Source organism: Paramisgurnus dabryanus, chromosome 9, assembly GCF_030506205.2.
Source record: "Paramisgurnus dabryanus chromosome 9, PD_genome_1.1, whole genome shotgun sequence".
In the NCBI taxonomy this organism is placed as follows: domain Eukaryota; kingdom Metazoa; phylum Chordata; class Actinopteri; order Cypriniformes; family Cobitidae; genus Paramisgurnus; species Paramisgurnus dabryanus.
This window is the reverse complement of record NC_133345.1, coordinates 30,486,062-30,499,956: the sequence shown is the minus strand read 5'-3', so window position 1 is coordinate 30,499,956 and position 13,895 is coordinate 30,486,062. Positions and strand designations below refer to the sequence as shown.

Sequence of the window (13,895 nt, the reverse complement as noted above, 5' to 3'; positions counted from 1 at the left end):
GTAAATGAATAAATTTTTACAGCATCGTTCTCAAACAAATTAGCTTTAAATGACTCACGGCTGGATTTAACATTGTGTATCTGGAAAAAAGTAGCAGGTGTTTATCAGGACTTTATTTGCAGGGGAAAAACTCCTGTTAGGAAATGAAATATGGATTGAACACTTTGATGTTAATGTGAAAGAGGGCATCTGATATTCCTCACGTTACTCTCCAAGCGACTTTTCCCTGTAGTGCAGCCAGAGCAGTTTCTTTAAGATAAATCAGCAATCACCGACATTCCCATATCCACACAATATAACGACGTCCAGTCGGCTGTCAGGAATTAAACCTGCTGTTGTCATTTATCACTTCTGAGTTTGCATGATGAGCAGCTAAAAAAAGTTCTTCATTTGTTTGAATAATCATTTGCATAATGCAGTCGTGCCTCAGAAGCAGAATGGAAAACATATTTATAAGTGTAAGAATCGAGAACTGCAAAAAATACAAAATGATGTTGAATTTTTCTTTTCTTTTCTTTTATTTATTAGTGATCCTTCAAATGTTTTTTTATGACGTACAGGCAGTATTACTCATGAAGAGCTGTTTGTCAGGTCGTAGGTTCGGGTGACCCTTGGCTCCAGGTCCGGCACAGAAACACAACAGCGTGTAAATTTAGCCAAAGGGCCTGAAATCAGAAGTTTACGCTGCATTAATGCAGAAACTTGAATGAATGAATGACTGACACTAATGCACTTAGATGTTCATAAACACAGTCTGATACAGTAGTTTAAATGTTTTAAATCGTACTGTGAATATTTAGAAACAGGTCACGTAAGTGAGAAAGTCCTTCATCTCACTAAATGTCAGTTTAATAGGAAACGCGGAAGAACACAAATTTTTCTTTGTTCAATTTTAAATGGATTATGTAAAATGACTGTTGTGCATTAGATCATCATTTTCTTTTTATGCATGTTGATATTTTCAAACATATACCAAATATTTGGTTGCCCTAAAACAGTAAGGACGATTAGATTTGTTTCAATATTAGACTAAACATGTTAAGCCATTTAATCCCAAATATTTCTCAGAAAAATAATCAATAATACATGGGCCATTCCACAGTTTAGGGCTCACTATGTTAACTCAGGTTAACCTCCTAGGAAAACCTGGGATATAGCTGTGTGAAAGGCAGGATTAATCTGGCAATGGGTAACTAGTAAACTTTGATCAAAGTTGAGTTGATGTATGTATGTAACACTGGGTGCGGAGGCACAGAGACCACCGTTTACGATATGATTTTAATGATGATTGACACATGACTAAATGTTTAGTTTCCTTTCAAACCTGCGTTAAAAGTTTACCTGTTAAATATTATTACTGCAGTAAAAGAGTTTATTTTGATCATGGTGCGACGATCGCAGGATAATTCTGAAATTACTTTTCAATAAAGTGAATTACATGATTCATAAAGTCATACTTCTGCAATTCTTTGATCGATTGTGTTTTAAAAGTACTGTATGCTCAAACTCTATGACAGCAATGTGATTGCTGATGCGCTGGTAACGAAATAAAGACAAAGAAAAAGAGAGACCGCGGCTCTGTAGAAATGATCTATGTTATTTGAAGTCGTCTCTTAAAGGACATAATTCCCGAGTAAGCTATTACGTGGCTGTTATACCGATTTTTCAGGACACATTTTTTAGTAAAAATATCTAAAAAAAATATATATATCAAATTCAGGTGATTTTGGCCATAAAACGAGCAAAAAAATCTGCTAATTGGGTAAGAATTTTTTTTCTTGAATTTAGTGTTTAAGAAAAAAATTTTGCTTTCCCCATTGTCAGATTTTTTTGCTTTTTTATGCACAAAATCACTTTAAATTTGATATTTTTGGTCTAAAAACTAGACTTATTTTCTTTGGTCGTTTTGCTTATCAAGAAAAAGCATCTTAATTAAAGAAGTTTTTGATATTTTTACTAAAACAAGACAAAAATACTAAGAAATGTTTTGCAGTGTATATATGGAAGATGATGGAAAAAAGGTACAAACAAAGTCACGGTGATGGTACCTTTACAAAGGTCCTAATATGTACCACAAATATGTACCTTTGAGGTACCAATATGCACCTTTTAGGTACAAAAGTGTAAAAATTGATATTGTATATCGAATAATTATAGTACTGTAAATTGTAGGTACTGCACTGTATTATCCCACCATATTTTTGCCACAAACAAAAACTTTTTGTCATATCTTTTTGGAACTTGCCAAAATTGCGGGAACTTGATGCTCTTCATTGATGTTCACGTAGCATAATTACATCACTTCCTAACATTTCCATGACAACAGGGGACTTGGCTGCGGATGTGTGAAGTAAATGCAACATTTTTCAACTTTCTGCTAAAATATATATGACTGTTTGCTATGAAAATGCGGGGATTATGAAATCATGCAAGCCCCACATATTTTGAAAGCAGAAATCTGCAATTCATGTGGTGAAATTGCGGCGTATTTAAAAAATGCGACCCTCGCATAAATATGCGGACTTTGGCTGATTATGCATTGAATCATGCGATCGCATAACCCCGTTTTTCTGGAGGGACTGAATAAATGTAAACCACCTTTACGGTCACAAATGGGATTTTAAGATCTGATGAATGTTTTTCATGTACTGTAGATATTCAGGAGTGTCATGCATGCATGCTTGTTTAAAGCGATGCTTTCATGAGTTGATATTAATTTAATATTTCTTCGAGAAGTGATATATCTTCATGTTTGAAGTATAGAAACTGCAAGGTTACTGTGCATACAGTATATTCTCAGAGTTCCCCATCTCTTGTGTCCCGCTGGTGATTTCTACATTTGACGACTGCAGTAAACAACTCACTTTTTGTCTCACTGTTTTCCCATCGTTATTTTTTAAGCTCTCTGTTTCTCCCTTCTGGGTTCCTTTAATGACTGTAAGAGTTTTCTGGTATCCGGTCTTTCCTCACTGTGTGTGGATTTTCAGTAGCAGCTGTTGTGGGTTGAGGTCTGTTCCTATGTCTACCCACAATCCTCTCTGACCTTTATTATCTGAGCAGTCAAAGTATATCACAGCAGCCCCGCGGGACTCTGACTCTGTCTGCACAGGTGTGCATGTTTTCATCTTTTGAGACAAGCTCGGCCCGCTGTGGTCACTGTCACACTGTGTGCAAGTGCAGATCCACAAAACATCACACAAGAACTCAGACAACACTGCAGTTCACAGCATGGCGGCATAACTTTAAAACCTGCCATTTATTTAATGTTATTTGTGTATTTTTCTTTATAGCATAAAGACTTAATAGTGTTCTGAACTATGCCTCAGGTGTTTTACGAGAAGTCTAAATGGTGACACAATGTGTGATGGAAGTTCATTGCAGAATTGAGATACTGTGGTTTGGTTTGTGAATGTGTTTGAGTTTCAGCTCAAAATACGCCACAGATCATTTATTATAGCATGCCGTTATAGCATGCTGTGTGACATTACGATCTTAAAACATTCACTCATGTTTCTTTCTTTTTTTTTTTTTTTTTTTGCAGAACACGATAAGCATCGTCTATGCAAGAGCACTGAGTACATGAATTTACACTTCAAAGTGAAATGGTTCCACAATGAATATGTCCGGGATCTGCCTGCCTTTAAGGGAATTCCTCCTGAATATTCCCTGTAAGTATCCATATATCTTATCTGTCATACTTGCAGTTAAGTTCACAGCATCAGCTTGTGGTGGTCATGAAGAAGTGAACACGTCCTCTTTCTTTGAATTTATTAGTTGAGTGTAAATTCACACTGAAAAAAATCCCTTTCTTACTTAGTATTTTTGTCTTGTTTTCAGTAGAAATATAAAAAAAAAAATCATAAATTAAGATGCTTTTTCTTGAAATAGTTCTAGTTTTTAGACAAAAAAAATATACAATTTAAGTGAATTTGTGCTTAAAACAAGCAAAAATATCTGCCAATGGGGTGAGAAATAAATCTTGATAAGATTTCTTTTTTCTTAAACACTTAATTCAACCACATTGGCAGAAATGTTTGCTTGTTTTAAAATTTATTTACAATTTTTTAGAAATTTCTACTGGAAACAAGACAAAAATAATAAGCAAGAAAGTCATTTTTTGCAGTGCATGTTTGGTTTTCTGTTGATGTTTACATATTTACCAGTTTATAAACATTTAAATGCTATTTTCCATATAATATAAAAATAAAATTAATACTATGTTTCTTTCTCATTTGTTTATATTTATACATTATGCGTTTAAACCTACACTTTAAGCACATAGTTTTACGGAAAATGCTTAAGGCTATAGTCCCAGACTAAAATTAATGTTTGAGCTGTCTTAACTGAAAATAACTTAAAAATTGATATATCTTAAAATGCCAGTGTTATTGTTATGTCTCAAAATGCACATCAGTAATGTATTTTTTTTTAAGGTATTTTTATAAAAGTTACATAAATATCCTAACTAAGGCATAGTCCTGGCTTAGGATAAGCCTTGTCTGTGAAACCAGGCCTTTAAGATTAAGCATTTAAAACACATTTTCATAATTTTGAACATAAGTGCAGCAATATTTGTGACCCTGGACCAAAATCAGTCAAAAGTATCATGGGTATATTTGTAGCAATAGCCAAAAATACATTGTATAGGTCAAAATGATGAAAAAATTCTTAAATTAAGATGCTTTTTCTTGATGAGCAGAACGACCCCAGAAAATAAGTTTTTAGACCAAAAATATTTAAGTGATTTTGTGCATAAAACAAGCCAAAAAATCTGCCAATGGGGTAAGCAAAAAATCTTGAAAATTTTTCTTGAACACTAAATTCAAGAAAAATTCCCTATTGGCAGATTTTTTTTGCTTGTTTTATGCACAAAATCACTTAAATTTTATGTTTTTGGTCTAGAAACTAGACTTATTTTCTTGGGTTGTTTTGCACATCAAGAACATTTTTAGAAATTTTTACTGAAAACAAGACAAAAATACTAAGATTTTTTTTCTTGAAAATCATTTTTTACAGTGTATAGTATATTTTTTATGCCCAAAATCATAAGATATTAAGTAAAGATCATATTTTATTAAGATATTATGTACATTTTCTACTGTTAATATATCAAACATGTATTTATCATTAACTCATTCCCCGCCAGCCATTTTTTAAAAAGTTGCCTGCCAGCATTTTTTGTGATTTTCACAAAATGCCTTCCAGGAAAATGTTCTTTTAAAAGTATATAAACATACAAATATATTAAATGAAAGACCCTCTGCTTTCAAACAAACAATAAACAAACAAAATGTCGTCCTATTTAATTTTTTTATCTGCTTATAAACTCTTAAATATGGGTATTTTCTTTAAAAAAAATTTTTTTTAGCAAAAAGCTGAAATAGTTGCATTTTTGTGAAGGAATTTTGTTAGAGATCAGATTCAAAACATCAATACTTACTCAGAGTTTAAAATTAGTAAATAAAATTTTGGCATCAGTATTTTTATAAATTCTAGTGGATAATCCCGGTATTGCAGATTAACATAAAAATTCACGTTATTTATTAGGAACACATTATTTATTCAACTGTTTTCTCTTAACTGACGAGATTACTTGTCAATGGCGGAGAAAGAGTTAATAATATGTGTTGCTAATAACTTCATTTGGACAACTTTAAAGGTAATTTTTTCAATTTTCCAGTTATAGAATAGTTGTAATAAATAGTAATAATAAATCAGATGATGAATAAATATCAATTTAAAAAATTTACCCGTATGACTGGTTTTGTAAACCAGTGTTACATTTTCCGCTAGTGTTTCTGTTTGATAGTGTTTTATAAGAACATATTGTGGATTATATACCATTAATCTTACATTTCATGTTATATTTCATAATATATATATCCTGTCAGTTATTTTCACATCTAATATTTGTGCTGAGACACAGTCTGAATGCTTCCTCAGAATAAAAGTACCAAAAGTATTGATAGAAACTGTAAGCCTGACATCCATACATTACCCACAAAGCATCTGTACTGAACCTACAGTAGAGACACATGCTTGGCTCTGATTGGCTGCTGTCTGTGGTTGAAATTCACTCATTCATTAGCGTGAGTTATGAGTGTGGAGAGGTGGCTTGACAGAAGGGACAGACCATCAGGGTAGAGCAACACACCTGTCAATCAAAAGCTACATTGAGGAGAATTGATTTCACTGTGGAGGCACAGAGGAGCTGCTCCGCCCATCGTAGTTATTAACATTAGTTACACTTCGAGGAGACGATGGGAGATATGCATATAAAACAACCAGCTTGCGTTGTTACAGTGTAGATTGTTGAATAGGTCCAAAGAAACCAATCACAAGTCTGCATTCAAAAAGTAAAGAGGAGGACGAATCAGAGTGTGTGTATGATATTTATCTATTTAGCAGACGCTTTTATCCAAAGTGACTTTTGAATGTTGTTTTGTGAAAGGATTCAAAGCTAGTGGTCATTTAACAGGGTTCCCACGGGTCCTTGAAATCCTTCAAGACCCTGGGAAGTTTTTGAAAAAATACATACATAAGATACAGGTCATTGAAAGTGCTTGAATCTATTTTATGCAAGAAGTTTTCAGGAAAAAAATCCATATTATTCCCTGTGTAGTGTATAATATCATAAAAATTCTAGACTTTTTAAGGACACGTGCTAAACTGTTCACTTTAAATGCTTATATTTGATTCATACCAAAATGCTTTTTTGCACAGTTGTGTTTGACACATGAAAACGTCTTGGGTTATGTATGTAACTGTTGTTTCCTGAGAAGGGAACGAGACGCTGCGTCTCCCTTGCCATACTGCGTCCCTGCACTGTAAAAAAATTCCGTAGAAATTACAATGTTATTGCAGCTGGGTTGCCGGTAATTTACCGTAGATTTACATTTATGTTATTTACTGGCAAGAGTTTGTTCAAAGTTAAATAAATTTTAAATATTAACAAGTCTTTATCTTTACAGAATAAAACTATACAATAACAGCCTCATGCAAAGCATTCTGGGAACCAGAAATCATCATCAACCTTTTTCTGTTTTTTGCTTCAGATTTTGTTTTCCAGAATGTTTTGCTTGATGCTGTTTTTTTAGTTTTACTCTGTAAAGACAAAGACTTGTAAATGTTTAATGTTCATTTAACTTTGAACAAAATGTTGCCAGTAAATAACATAAATGTAAATCTACGGTAAATTACCGGCAACCCAGCTGCAATTTCTACGGATTTTTTTTACAGTGTGTAAAGCCGTCTTTGGCAATATTTCAGATAGCGATATACTTCCTGGCTCCAGCATCATGCTGTCTCTTTCGTTAAGCCTCACCATTGGTTGAATTTATATACACATTCAGACGCACTCACTCCTGGAAATGTCCCCAAAGTGTCACCGCAGTGACGCAGCGCGAGTTCCCTCGAAAGAGTTCCCCTGTAAGAATGTATCTTAAAAGGTAAAACGATGTAACCTTGCTCTCACTTGAAATGTGTCCCCACATTTAGTCCTTAAATTTGAGGGTATTGGACCTGGAAAGTCCTTGAAAGGTCCTTGAATTTGACGTTAACTAAGGTGTGGGAACCAGTTTTTAGGAATTTATTGGACTTTTCCTAGTTTCCTAAATTATAAATGTTTCATAATAAACAAGAATTTATAGCACACCTGAGACTAAATAAAAATTGTCTAAGCTAACTGCAGAATAACAGAGTAACAATATGACATCATCATCACTAGATTTTATCATTAGCAACACACAGTTTATTACAATCTCAGTTGTGTCTGAACTCTAAGCCGTTAACATTTGCTCAGCATGTTTCCCATTACTGTTTTAAGTCGATGGTAAAATACTGTGATTATCACATCATTCTTTTTATTGGATTTTAACAGTGATCAGTCGTCCTCCCTGCCAGCGGGATTTATGCACAACAGGCAGAGTGTTTACTAGATTACTTAATATCCTCAAGTGGCTTTTGCTTTTATAAACCATTAATACAAAAACACATTTAAAGCTAAAGCTGTTATTTGAACATTTTTAGCAAGCAAATTCCTCCAGCTAGTACATACGGTATAATTCCTAAATGGAAAAAAACATTTGCTTAGTGTCAAACCAGCATCTTCAGAGACATATTCCAAAGAAATGAGTTTAAAAATAACAACAACATTTAACGATTTAAGCACATGGTCTTAGGCGCAGGTGCACTTAAAGGTGCAGTGTGTAATTTTTAGAAGGATCTGTTGACAGAAATGCAAAATAATATACAAAACTATATTATCAGGTGTGTATAAAGACCTTTTTATTAATGAACTGTTATGTGTTTATTACCTTAGAACGAGACCTTTTTATTTACATACACGGAGGGTCCCCTTAGATGGAAGTCGCCATTTTGTGCCGCCATTTTTCTACAGAAGCCCTTAAAGGACAATTTTTTTACTAAGTTGTCTCAGATGATGACATGTTTGTCTGGTGGTGGCTACCGTAGCTTCTCTATGTGTTTCAAAAGCGAGGGATGAGCCGTGGACTAATCCGTTGGTTGCAATTCACAACCTCACCACTAGATGCCGCTAAAATGCACACACTGCACCTTTTAGTTGTGTTCATATCCACTTTGCTAGTTTTCAGATGGAAAAAACTGTCGCAAATGTGACATGATGAGCGATGCAAGAACAAAAATCATTAACATCACCTTTTGACTATATAAATAAGATAACAAGACAAAGAAATTAGATGTTGCTTTTGTATTTTTGTTAGTTTTGCGTGTGCGCGCTTTCATTTCACTGGTGTCTGTTGTATTGTTTTTCTGCAGGTGGTTTGAACCGTTTGTGATCCAGTGGTTGGATGAAAATGAAGATGTAGCCATGGATTTCGTCAACGGAGCCCTTGAGAGAGATAAGAAAGATGGGGTGAGATTTGTCATGAGTTTGGAGTCATTAATATGTTTCTGTAAATGCTGTTCATGTGTAAATGGGCAATTGTACATTTAAACATCACAATAACATTAAATACTGTAATAGATTCCTGCTTTAATCCTGCTGGGATGTTTCTGCTTATAAGTCTGAAATTGTAATTATGATCTGATGTGTGGTCAAGTGATTTGGGTCTTAATCAAATAGATGCATTGTGCGATTTTATATTTCTTTGCGTCTTCACGCTTTTTCAGAACAAATGAAACAAAGAATGGAAAACATGATTTTGTGCTTTGTTTCTGTTGCAGGTAGAGCTTTAAGACAAGGTTCGATTCTCAAGACACAAACATTTTTAAATCCACTCATCGGCAAAAAATATTATTTAAAATAATTTTAAATATATGTCAAAATTTACAAAGAAATGGCCAAAAACATATTTGATATATTTTAGAATACGTTTAAAAATATATATATTTTTCACAAATACACTTTTTTGGAATATATTTGAAAGCATTTTAAAATATTTAGCTCTCAATGTGTTTCAATCCAAGGAATTGTATTCACGCCACATTGGAAGAACTTTTTGTTTACGTTACAAATTTGTAAATATATATTGTAAAATATATTTGATCAAATATATTCAATACAAATATATTTGATAAAATATATTTTAGAATATGTTTAAAATATATATATTTTTTCTCAAATTCACTTTTTTGGCCATTTTTGTATATTTTAACATATATTTAAAATTTTATTCGACAATTTTTTTTGCCATACTGTATGAGTAGATTTATAATTTTTTGGAATATATTTGAAAGCATTTTAAAATATTTAGCTCTCAATGGATTTCAATCCAAGGAATTATATTCACGTCACATTGGAAGAAAATTTTGTTTATGTTACAAATTTGTAAATATATATAGTAAAATATATTTGATAAAAATATATTTGATTAAAAATATTTTAAAATATGTTTAATATATATTTTTTCACAAATACACATTTTTTGGCCATTTTTGTATATTTTGACATGTATTTAGAATTATATTCGACAATATTTTTTACTTTTTTAAATATTTAGCTCTCAATGTATTTCAATCAAAGGAATTATTGGAAGAAAATTTTGTATATGTTATATAGTATGTATATATAGTAAAATATATTCGATGAAAAGATATTTGATAAAAAATATTTTAGAATATGTTTAATTTTTTTTTCACAAATACACTTTTTTGGCCATTTTTGTATATTTTGAAATATATTTAAAATTATATTCAACAATATTTTTGCCAGATTTATAATTTTTTGGAATATATTTGAAAGCATTTTAAAATATTTAGCTCTCAATATAAGGAATTATATTCACGTCACATTGGCAGAAAATTTTGTTTATGTTACAGATTTGTAAATGTAACAGGTTTGAAAAGGTCAAAATAAAATATTTTCACCCGCAAAAATATACTTTATAAAATTCACTTCACAGTATTTAACATAAGTGTAAAATATATTTTGGACAGGAATTTCTTTTTCTGCAGTTTGATTGTAAAATTCCTTTCTTTTTAATTTAACATTCATTTAAATTATGCTTGCCCCTAAAATACATTTTGATAAATGAAGGTTAAAATTTAATATATTTTCAAATTCAAAATATATTTTATTGTGCTTTACTTTTTACAAAATGTATTTCACATATATTTAAAACACATTTTTGCCGTACATTATGTAATTGTAATTTAGTATCATCAATATGATTCAGCTTCCACCCTAAATCAAAGATTCAGGACTCAAAATCAATCCAGATTTTCCACTTGTAAAATCAATATTGTTCTTCATTCACATGCATTCATCTTGTAAATGTGATCACCCTGGGATGTCTCGAGGGCCACATTAGCACATAAAACAGCCTATTCTTGATAAAAGAGTATGAATATTACCCTTCAGCAGGTGTCATTCAGAATTTATCTAACCCGGTTGCACGTACGTCGATATTCTCAAAGCACCTGCATTAAATAAGTTGAATAAAGTGTTTTGATAAACTGAGGTGAATTGGTGATGAGTGCTCTTCAGATTGAACCTATTCAAATACATGCTTGATAAAAACACACATTTATCCTGCCTGCTTTTCAACTCACAGACGAAAACAAATCAGCGGCGTGATGGTTTCATATCGTAATTACACAAACCTGTTGCAGTAAAAACACAATTTCATTTAGTGCGGTTATTATTAGCCTGCGCTGCATCATTATACACAAGAGAAATATAATTACTGTACACACAAACATTTCAGACACAGATTAATGTAACAGAGAAACAAACGCTGTTTTTTATCTTTGTGTTTACTAGATGAGAAATCACAGGAGCGGAGCAGGTGGATAAACATGTTTGCTAGTAGTTTAGTTTTACAGGTGACAACTCTTAAATATTAAGATGCTAATGGAGCAGCACTTGAGTTAATTGTGTAATGATTATAAGGTTTGTGGTCGTTGGTAAAGCGCCTGGAGAAAAAGAAAAGAGTCACAGGTTAATTGTGTCATAGGTTATGTTGACAGCCGTTCCCAGCGGTCCTTCTTCATTCCAGCACAAGATCTGCAAGATCTTTTGGAGAGCTCCGTTCCTTAAATGTATTCATTTGATCAGACGTGTTCATGTGATTAATTATGTTAATGTGGTCAAATGTGTTCATTGTTTGTAGTTGAATTGTTGTGTTTTCATTGCAGTTCCAGCAGACATCTGAACACGCTCTCTTCTCTTGCTCGGTGGTGGATGTGTTCACACAGTTGAATCAAAGCTTTGAGATCATTAAGAAGCTGGAGTGTCCAAATCCTCAAGCTCTTGCTCACTTCATGCGGAGATTTGCGAAGGTAGGGAAAGCCTTGTCTTACATGATGATATTATCATAATATTAAAGGTGTGCACTACACTAGATTTTAAAGGGTTGCTCTTGCACACAACAGTGATTGTTCATTAACAGTGATGGGGAAGGTTACTTTTAAAAGTAATGCATTACAATATTAAGTTTCTTCCCAAAAATTATTTTTAGTTATTTTTAAGTTTTGCGTTACTTTTTCTTACTTGGCTAAGGCTTGATCTCTTTCAGGCCTTGCAGGTGTTTTTATGATGGCAAAAATGTCAAACTTAGGCCTGCCATTATCAGTCGCACAGAGTGCATAATTCTACGTTAATATGTTCAATTTAATTCAGTACATTATTTTATTTTTTTAAATTCAATTAATTAAACTGAAAAGTAACTCGCATTACTTTTTTAAAAACGTAACTCAGATATTAATGTGTACATTTATAAAGTAATGCGTTAGTTTACTCGTTACTTCAGAAAAGTAATATTATTACGTAATGCACGTTACTTGTAATGCGTTACCCCAGCACTGTTCATTAACTCTTTCCCCACCAGCATTTTTTTTTTTTAAGTTGCCAGCCAGCGCCAGCATTTTTCAGAATTTTCAAAAAAGTTTAATGCCTTCCAGAAAATTCGATATTTTACACTTAAAGCCTGTTTTCAGATTGTTTATGATGAAATAGAACGGTTTTTTTTGTAAATGACGTTAATATCTATGTTACCCTTTGTTATCGCCTTTACTGATGTAAAAACCACATGACAACAGTGGCGTGGACAAATGCGGAAGTAATCGCGTCTGTCAGGCCACACGCTTTTTGTATAGTAATTTTGTTCATCTGAACACTTAATTCTTTGCTGTGTTAACAAACCATCGTATTGGACTAATACTGTAACATCTATGACTAACAATTGCGTTTTGAACATTACATGAAACCTTACATAAAGAAAAAAAACAATGTCATCAAACGCAACATTTATAAAACTTGATTACTTAACCTCATGTGTAACATGATTTCTCGTTCCCGTCTGATTGATGGCCATCAGCATTTGAGTTAAAGAAAACAAATCCCATCAGTCCACGCTGCTTCAGAGCATCTTTAACTCTTTCACCGCCAGCGTTTTTAAAAAAAGTTGCCAGCCAGCGCCAGCGTTTTTCATGATTTTCACCAAAGTTTAATGCCTTCCAGAAAATGTTCTTCTTTAAATAAATAAACATACAATATACCAAATGAAAGAACAGACCCTCTGCTTTCAAACAAAAAAAACCGTTTCATCCTACCTTCAGTGGTTCTTTTGTAATCAGCTTTTGAATATGGGTAGGTTTTTGCAAAAACACCATATTTTGAGCAAAAAGCAAAAATAATTCCATATTTGTGACGGACTTTTCATAGAGATCCCATCCAGAGCGATCTTTAAAACAGACACGGACATGCAGCAGCTTGCCATAGGGCAATACTTCCGGTTTTAAAAAGTTGCGGAAGGGCGCCACCTGGTGGATAATAGCGGTATTGCAGAAAGACGGAAAATCTCGTCATTGGCGGGAAGCGTTTTCTCTTAATTGACGAGATATCTCGTCAATGGCGGGGAAAGAGTTCATCTACGTCATTGTTATTGATTTGATCTGGCGCCATCTAGCGGTGCAGATAATACAAATTGCATCTTTAAATAAGATATTGGTAACACAAGCCCAAGATATTTTCACGTTTTACTCTACCTCAAAAAACACACCAGTAGTACCCACACTTGTGACTTTTTAATGTATCTTTTAAGGGTGCAGTGTGTAAATTTTAGTGGCATCTAGTGGTGAGGTTGCGAATTGCAACCAACGGCTTAGTCCATGGCTCACCCCTCGCTTTTGAAACACATAGAGAAGCTACGGTAGCCGCCACCGGACAAACATGTCATCTTCGGAGTCAACTTAGTTAAAAAATTGTCCTTTAAGGGCTTCTGTAGAAAAATGGCAGCACAAAATGGCGACTTCCATGTAAGGGGACCCTCGGTGTATGTAAATAAAAAGGTCTCGTTCTAAGGTAATAAACACATAACGGTTCATTATGAAAGGCCTTTAAACACTTCTAATAATATAGTTTTGTAAATTATTTTGCATTTTTGTCAAAAGATCCTTCTAAAAATTACACACTG

General features: G+C 33.1%; 1 protein-coding gene across 3 annotated transcripts in view; it reads left to right on the top strand.

Annotated features, from left to right (window-relative positions):
- LOC135773845 (protein unc-13 homolog C) overlaps positions 1-13,895 on the top strand; it is a 178,893-nt gene that overhangs the window by 124,993 nt on the left and 40,005 nt on the right. For all 3 annotated transcript variants that reach the window (XM_065283701.1, XM_065283702.1, XM_065283700.1), the window contains exons 19-21: positions 3,542-3,668; positions 8,797-8,893; positions 11,617-11,760. In XM_065283701.1, coding sequence (XP_065139773.1) covers positions 3,542-3,668; positions 8,797-8,893; positions 11,617-11,760 — 368 coding nt within the window. The remainder of the gene's footprint in view (positions 1-3,541; positions 3,669-8,796; positions 8,894-11,616; positions 11,761-13,895) is intronic.